This window comes from Triticum urartu, chromosome 4 (assembly GCF_003073215.2).
Source record: "Triticum urartu cultivar G1812 chromosome 4, Tu2.1, whole genome shotgun sequence".
NCBI classification, from domain to species: domain Eukaryota; kingdom Viridiplantae; phylum Streptophyta; class Magnoliopsida; order Poales; family Poaceae; genus Triticum; species Triticum urartu.
In genome coordinates this window covers 67979991-67988962 of record NC_053025.1, presented here as the reverse complement: position 1 = coordinate 67988962, position 8972 = coordinate 67979991, and the positions used below count along the sequence as shown (strand labels likewise).

Sequence of the window (8972 nt, the reverse complement as noted above, 5' to 3'; positions counted from 1 at the left end):
GTTGTACTCAGACAATCTGAGCACAAGCTCAACAATTGAGCTTTTCTCCCTTAGTTTGCAGGCTAAGAAAATCGTCGGAGGTCTTATACCTCTTGACGTGGGCACGAGCCTGAAATCCCAATTTCAGCCCTCAAAACATCTCATATGTTTCGCGACGTTTCAAAACGTCTTCGGTGCCTCAATTCTAAACCGTTTAACTGAACTATCACGTAGTTATCAAAATGTGTATGTCAGATGTTCGCAACATCCACAGACGACGTTCGAGGTTCAGCACACTGAGCGGTGCATTAAGGACATAAGCCTTCTATGAAGCAATGAGGACAATCCTCAGTTTACGGACCTAGTCCGCATAATTTCTACTATCAACTTTCAACTAATTTTTCTCTAGGAACATATCTAAACAGTAGAACTGAAAACGCGAGCTACGACATAATTTGCAAAATCCTTTTTGACTATGTTCAGGATAATTAAGTTCATCTTATGAACTCCCACTTAGATAGACATCCCTCTAGTCATCTAAGTGATTACATGATCCGAGTCAACTAGGCCGTGTCCGATCTGTGCGTGAGACGGACTAGTCAACGTCGGTGAACATCTTCATGTTGATCGTATCTTCTATACGACTCATGCTCGACCTTTCGGTCTTCTGTGTTCCGAGGCCATGTCTGTACATGCTAGGCTCGTCAAGTTAACCCTAAGTGTTTTGCATGTGTAAAACTGTCTTACACCTGTTGTATGTGAACGTAAGGATCTATCACACCCGATCATCACGGCGTGCTTCGAAACGACGAACTGTAGCAACGGTGCACAGTTAGGGGAGAACACTTCTTGAAATTTTAATGAGGGATCATCTTATTTACTACCGTCGTTCTAAGTAAACAAGATGCATAAACATAATAAACATCACATGCAATTATATAGTAGTGACATGATATGGCCAATATCATATAGCTCCTTCGATCTCCATCTTCGGGGCTCCATGATCATCTTGTCACCGGCATGACACCATGATCTCCATCATCATGATCTCCATCATCGTGTCTTCATGAATTTGTCTCGCCAACTATTACTTCTACTTCTACAGCTAACGGTTAGCAATAAAGTAAAGTAATTACATGACGTTTATGTTGACACGCAGGTCATAAATAAATAAAGACAACTCCTTAGGCTCCTGCCGGTTGTCATACTCATCGACATGCAAGTCGTGATTCCTATTACAAGAACATGATCAATCTCATACATCACATATATCATTCATCACATACTTTTTGGCCATATCACATCACATAGCATACCCTGCAAAAACAAGTTAGACGTCCTCTAATTGTTGTTTGCATGTTTTACGTGGCTGCTATGGGTTTCTAGCAAGAACGTTTCTTACCTACGCAAAGACCACAACGTGATATGCCAATTGCTATTTACCCTTCATAAGGACCCTGTTCATCGAATCCGATCCGACTAATGTGGGAGAGACAGACACCCGCCAGCCACCTTATGCAACTAGTGCATGTTTGTCGGTGGAACCGGTCTCACGTAAGAGTACGTGTAAGGTTGGTCCGGGCCGCTTCATCCCACGATGCTGCCGAATCAAGATAAGACTAGTAACGGCAAGCATATTGAACAAAATCAACGCCCACAACTACTTTTTGTTCTACTCGTGCATAGAATCTACGCAATAGACCTAGCTCATGATGCCACTGTTGGGGACCGTAGCAGAAATTCAAAATTTTCCTACGTGTCACCAAGATCTATCTATGGAGAGACTAGCAACGAGGGGAAGGAGAGTGCATCTACATACCCTTGTAGATCGCTAAGCGGAAGCGTTCAAGTGAACGGGGTTGATGGAGTCGTACTCGTCGTGATTCAAATCACCGATGATCCTAGTGCCGAACGGACGGCACCTCCGCGTTCAACACACGTACAGCCCGAAGACGTCTCCCATGCCTTGATCCAGCAAGGAGAGAGGGAGAGGTTGAGGAAGACTCCATCCAGCAGCAGCACAACGGCGTGGTGGTGATGGAGGAGCGTTGGCAATCCTGCAGGGCTTCGCCAAGCACCGCAGAAGAGGAGAAGAACTTGGGACAGGGAGGGGCTGCACCAAAGGCAAAAGGTGTGTTTTAGAGGCCCCTCCTACCCCACTATATATAGGGATCCCAAGGGGGGGTGCGCCAGCCCCTAGGAGATCCAATCTCCAAGGGGGCGCGGCCAGGGGAGGAGTTCCTCCCCCCCCAAGGCACCTAGGAGGTGCCTTCCCCTGCTGGGACTCTTCCTTTAGGGTTTCCCCAGGCGCATGGGCCTCTTGGGGCTGGTCCCTTGCCCATGTAGGCCAAGGCGCACCCCCTACAGCCCATGTGGCCCCCCGGGGTAGGTGGCCCCACCCGGTGGGACCCCCCGGGACCCTTCCGGTGGTCCCGGTACCAATACCGATGACCCGAAACTTGTCCCGATGGCCGAAACAGGACTTCCTATATATAATCTTTACCTCCGGACCATTCCGGAACTCCTCGTGACGTCCGGGATCTCTTCCGGGGACTCCGAACAACATTCGGTAACCACATACAAGCTTCCTTTATAACCCTAGCGTCATCGAACCTTAAGTGTGTAGACCCTACGGGTTCGGGAGACATGCAGACATGACCGAGACGTTCTCCGGTCAATAACCAACAGCGGATCTGGATACCCATGATTGGCTCCCACATGTTCCACGATGATCTCATCGGATGAACCACGATGTCAAGGACTTAATCAATCCCGTATACAATTCCCTTTGTCTATCGGTATGTTACTTGCCCGAGATTCGATCGTCGGTATCCAATACCTGTTCAATCTCGTTACCGGCAAGTCTCTTTACTCGTTCGTAACACATCATCCCGTGATCAACTCTTTGGTCACATTGCGCATATGATGATGTCCTACCGAGTGGGCCCAGAGATACCTCTCCGCTTACACGGAGTGACAAATCCCAGTCTCGATTCGTGCCAACCCAACAGATACTTTCGGAGATACCTGTAATGCACCTTTATAGTCACCCAGTTACGTTGTGACGTTTGATACACCCAAAGCATTCCTACAGTACCCGGGAGTTGCACAATCTCATGGTCCAAGGAAATGATACTTGACATTAGAAAAGCTTTAGCATACGAACTACACGATCTAGTGCTATGCTTAGGATTGGGTCTTGTCCATCACATCATTCTTCTAATGATGTGATCCCGTTATCAATGACATTCAATGTCCATGGTCAGGAAACCGTAACCATCTATTGATCAACGAGCTAGTCAACTAGAGACTTACTAGGGACATGGTGTTGTCTATGTATCCACACATGTATCTGAGTTTCCTATCAATACAATTATAGCATGGATAATAAACGATTATCATGAACAAAGAAATATAATAATAATCAATTTATTATTGCCTCTAGGGCATATTTCCAACATCAAGATCATATGTTCCTTCAATAGGCGGTAAATTAAGACCGTGTATTTCTTCAATAGGAGGTAAATTCTTAACATCTTCAGCTTCAATACCTTTTTCTTTCATAGATTTCTTTGCCTCTTGCATATCTTCAGGACTAAGAAATAGAATACCCCTCTTCTTCGGAGTTGGTTTAGGAATTGGCTCAGGAATTGGCTCTGGAGGTGTCCAATTATTTTCATTTGTCAACAAATTGTTCAATTGAATTTCAGCTTCATCCGGTGTTCTTTCCCTGAAAACAGAACCAGCACAACTATCCAGGTAATCTCTGGAGGCATCGGTTAGTCCATTATAAAAGATATCAAGTATTTCATTTTTCTTAAGAGGATGATCAGGCAAAGCATTAAGTAATTGGAGAAGCCTCCCCCAAGCTTGTGGGAGACTCTCTTCTTTAATTTTCACAAAATTATATATATCCCTCAAAGCAGCTTGTTTCCTATGAGCAGGGAAATATTTAGCAGAGAAGTAATAAATCATATCTTGGGGACTACGCACACAACCAGGATCAAGAGAATTAAACCATATCTTAGCATCACCCTTTAATGAGAACGGAAATATTTTAAGGATATAAAAGTAACGAGTTCTCTCATCAGTCGTGAATAGGGTGGCTATATCATTTAATTTAGTAAGATGTGCCACAACAGTTTCAGATTCATAACCGTGAAAAGGATCAGATTCAACCAAAGTAATTATATCAGGATCAACAGAGAATTCATAATCCTTATCGGTAACACAGATAGGTGAAGTAGCAATAGCAGGGTCAGGTTTCATCCTAGCATTTAGAGATTGCTTGTTCCATTTAGCTAATAACCTCTTAAGTTCGTATCTATCTTTGCAAGCTAAAATAGTTAAAGAGGCTTCTTGATCAAAAACATAACCCTCAGGAATAACAGGCAAGTCTTCATCATCAATTTCACCAGTATTATCAGATTCAATATTTTCAATCTCTCTAGCCCTAGCAAGTTGTTCATCAAGAAATTCACCAAGTGGCACAGTAGTATCAAGCATAGAAATAGTTTCATCATAAGTATCATGTATAGCAGAAGTGGCATCATCAATAACATGCAACATATCAGAACGAATAGCAGAAGCAGTTTTAGGTGTCGCAAGCTTACTCAAAACAGAAGGTGAATCAAGTGCAGAGCTAGATGGTAGTTCCTTACCTCCCCTCGTAGTTGAGGGATAAATCTTGGTTTTTGGATCTTTCAATTTCTTCATAATGATAAACAGATATAAATCCCAAGTGACTCAAAGAATAGAGCTATGCTCCCCGGCAACGGCGCCAGAAAATAGTCTTGATAACGCACAAGTATAGGGGATCGCAACAGTTTTCGAGGGTAAAGTATTCAACCCAAATTTATTGATTCGACACAAGGGGAGCCAAATAATACTCTCAAGTATTAGCAGCTGAGTTGTCAATTCAACCACACCTGGAAACTTAATATATGCAGCAAAGTATTTAGTAGCAAAGTACTATGATAGTAGTGGTAACGGTAGCAAAAGGTAACCGTAGTAAAAGCAAAGTTTTTGGTATTTTGTAGTGGTGATAGCAATAACAACGGGAAAGTAAATAAGCGAAGAACAATGTATGGAAAGCTCGTAGGCAATGGATCGGTGATGGAGAATTATGCTGGATGCGGTTCATCATGTAACAGTCATAACCTAGGGTGACATAGAACTAGCTCCAGTTCATTGATATAATGTAGGCATGTATTCCGAACATAGTCATACGTGCTTATGGAAAAGAACTTGCATGACATCTTTTGTCCTACCCTCCCGTGGCAGCGGGGTCCTTACGAAAACTAAGGGATATTAAGGCCTCCTTTTAATAGAGTACCGGAACAAAGCATTAACACATGGTGAATACATGAACTCCTCAAACTACGGTCATCACCGGTAAGTATCCTGATTATTATCACTTCGGGGTTAACGGATCATAACACATAATAGGTGACTATAGACTTGCAAGATAGGATCAAGAACACTCATATATTGATGAAAACATAATAGGTTCAGATCTGAAATCATGGCACTCGGGCCCTAGTGACAAGCATTAAGCATAGCAAAGTCATAGCAACATCAATCTCAAAACATAGTGGATACTAGGGATCAAACCCTAGCAAACCTAACTCGATTACATGATAGATCACGTCCAATCCATCACCGTCCAGCAAGCCCACGATGGAATTACTCACGCACGGCGGTGAGCATCATAAAATTGGTGATGGAGGATGGTTGATGATGACGATGGCGACGGATTCCCCTCTCCGGAGCCCCGAACGAATTCCAGATCAGCCCTCACGAGAGGTTTTAGGGCTTGGCGGCGGCTCCGCATCGTAAAACGCGATGAATTCTTCTCTCTGATTTTTTTCTCCTCGAAACACAATATAGAGTTGGAGTTGGAGAGGCACCAGGGGCCCATGAGGTAGGGGCGCGCCCCCCAGCCTCGTGGACAGGTGGTGGGCCCCCCTGGCCTTTCATCTTTTGCAGGTATTTTTTATATTTTCCAAAAAGTTGCTCCGTGAAGTTCCAGGTCATTCCGAGAACGTTTGTTTCTGCACATAAATAACACCATGGTAATTATGCTGAAAACAACGTCAGTACGGATTAGTTCCATTCAAATCATGCAAGTTAGAGTCCAAAACAAGGGCAAAAGTGTTTGGAAAAATAGATACGACGGAGACGTATCACGCCTCAACCGGCCACATTCGCAGATGAATTTCTCGGATGCTCGGACGCACCAGCAGGTGCAGGACCTCGCGCCTCCGCCGCTGCTAATCACCGACAAGGACCGCCGCATCCAGCATAGGCGGGAGCGCCGCCTCCTCATGCCGAGGTGGACAAGGATGCCATGGCGGAGTGGCACCAACGTTTCCCGGAGGATGTCGCCGCCGAGAACGACTTCTGCACTGCGAGCCGTGGAACGGGCAGACAGGCGTGCGCGGAAGGCAATGGCGATAGCGTAGTGTGAACTGGGATTGGCGTCGACCTTTGACGACAATGATCCTCGGTGGGATGACACGTTTCTATCATCGGACTACACCACCGAGGAGGAGGACGATAATGAGGAGTAGTTTCTAGTATATTTGCATCATAAGTATCGTTTTTATCTATTTTTATTTGTACCGTATGTACTAGTTTGTGGTACTGGGCTTGAACTATGTTATTTGAATTTTATCTATATGCTATTCGCATGTGTTGCATGGTAGTACCGCTTGCTGGCGCGCGCCGTTTTTTGCAGCGTCTGCTGAAGCTGCTCACGCGCGCCATTTTTTACAGTGACCGCCGGAGCCAGCGCTCTGCTGCACATAAAAAAAAAACTATTTCAACGGTGTAAAAATTATTTTGCGCCTGTTGAAGATGCTCTTTAAGCCCTTGTCTTCTTCTCTGACCGCGGCAACCCTCCAGCAGTTACCAGCAAGCCACCCCTGAATCGAACCTCCCTCGGACAACGGCGAGAAAGAGAGGCGGCTAGGTTTTCACGATCGCCTTTGCCCTCTTTTCGTAGCTGCGCTTGACATTGCATTAAACCAACCGGACACCGTTAAAGATCGTCCACAGGGAGAAACAAAAGCCACGGAGGATTTACTAGGAGGATCCACGGTGAGGGGCGCCCACTGCGTGTTCTTCAAGTTACACTTACTGCATTGTGAAATGCTAAGAACAGAGTCGAGGAAGGCAAGCTAACGCTCAAGAATCCGTTTCGCTTTATATTTTCGTGTTTCTCAAAGGCATATTTGGTTGTTACTCTCATGAGATGTATCCCCGAACCCACAGTGTTTGCCTGTTTTTACCTGTTCCCAACGTAAGTATTTTTGACTGGAGGAGACGGATAAATGTTGCTTGCCAAGAACCATCAGGTAATCCAACCTCTATAGATTCGAAAAACAAGGATTACTACACCCTTGATCCATCAGTTCAACCATACGACCAGGAATTCAGTTCTGCAACTGCAACAGAGGCAGATGAACACAGCTGAGCTAACTACACTACCTCTCTTCGCCTTCTATGCCGACATGCCGTCGACTACTAGCATCTCTGCCTTCCGCTCATCTCTCGCACACATGACATGGCTACCAAGAAGTCTCCTTGGACAGGAGAGCGGTCCGAGACATCACACGCGCACGGATCCAATGGAGAAGACGAAGCCAGCGAACTGCGGCGGTGGGCGCACCACGGTCCAGCTCTTGGACTTGACGTCGAACACCCACAGCGCGTGCCCGGTGCCTCCGCCCTCGGACTCGATGGCGCCAGTCACCACCACGCGCTCGCCGCCACCGACGGCGACCGCGCGCGCAGTGCCGGCCTTGAGCCCCGGCGGGGACGGCCCGACCTCGCGCCAGCTGCGCCGCTCCCCGCGGTACTCCATCACGGCCGTGCCCTCGATGCACCACACCCGGCCGCGCACCACCACGTGCGCCGCCGACGGCGGCGCGCGCACGCGCTCCAGCCGGCGCCACTCGCGGGACGCCGGGTCGAACCACTCGGCGTCGCGCTCGAACCCGCCCTGGCGGCCCGTGCGGTACCCGCTCACAGCCAGGAACCGGTCGCCGGCGACGGTGGCCATGCCGTCGCACTCGTCGCGCTCCTCGGACATGTCCGGGAGCGGGTCCCAGGCGTCGGCGCCCGCGTCGTACGCCTCCGCCGTCTTCAGCGCGTTCTTGAGCTTGTCGTGGCCTCCCGCGACGTAGATCTTGCCGCCGGCCTCGGCGCAGGCGAAGAAGGACCGCGCCGACCGCATGGGCGCGCCGCGGCGCCACACGCCGGTGGAGGCGTCGAGCACGTGCACGTCCGCCACGGGCTCGAAGGTCTCGGGGTCCCACCCGCCCAGCACGGCGAGGCGGCTCCCCACGGCCGCGCACTGCGCGAACATCGGCACGGGCGGCGCGGCGCCCTCCCGGCGCCACTCGCCGGTGGTGACGTTGTACACCGACACGCCGTACGCCTGGGCGTTCTCCGGCGCGGCCCCATCCGCGTCCGCGGCCGCCGGGTTCCCGAACTGCAGCAGGTAGACCAGGTCCTCGTTGGCGCCGGCCTCGGCGCGCGCCAGCGCGAAGTCCGGCGCGGCGGCGGCGGTGTTCCAGCCGCGGCAGACGCCCCGCATCGAGCGGAAGGAGGCGTGCGGGACGCGCGCCAGGCAGTCGACGGCGACGTCGTCCGGCATGCCCGGGATGAGGTCGACGTGCTCGACCTTGCACTCCTGGACACGGCTCTTCTGGTTCCTCATCTTCGTTATCTCTGGGATTGGGATCGGGGTTGGGAATGGAGATGGATGGCTCTCCGGCTCGGCGGAAGGGTGGCATTAAATAGAGCGCTGGGGGTGGCACGTGGCGCGGCGTGATTGGAGCTGAGGACACATCGAAAGGTTTATATTGAAGAAAAGAAAATTCAGTGCACTGGCGCCAGTCGAAATGCAGTTCACCGCGCACCGACGACAGCACCGACTGCGACCGATCTCTGTCGAGGCTTCTTCGCTTGCTTGATTCTTTGCTACG

General features: G+C 49.0%; 1 protein-coding gene across 1 annotated transcript; it reads right to left on the bottom strand.

The window, feature by feature from the left end:
* Nucleotides 1-7333: 7333 nt before the first annotated feature.
* Nucleotides 7334-8769, bottom strand: LOC125550717 (F-box/kelch-repeat protein At2g44130-like). The gene has a single exon (XM_048713786.1). It carries the CDS (start codon nucleotides 8702-8704, stop codon nucleotides 7592-7594), a length of 1113 nt encoding a protein of 370 aa, XP_048569743.1. The 5' UTR covers nucleotides 8705-8769; the 3' UTR covers nucleotides 7334-7591.
* Nucleotides 8770-8972: the final 203 nt, after the last annotated feature.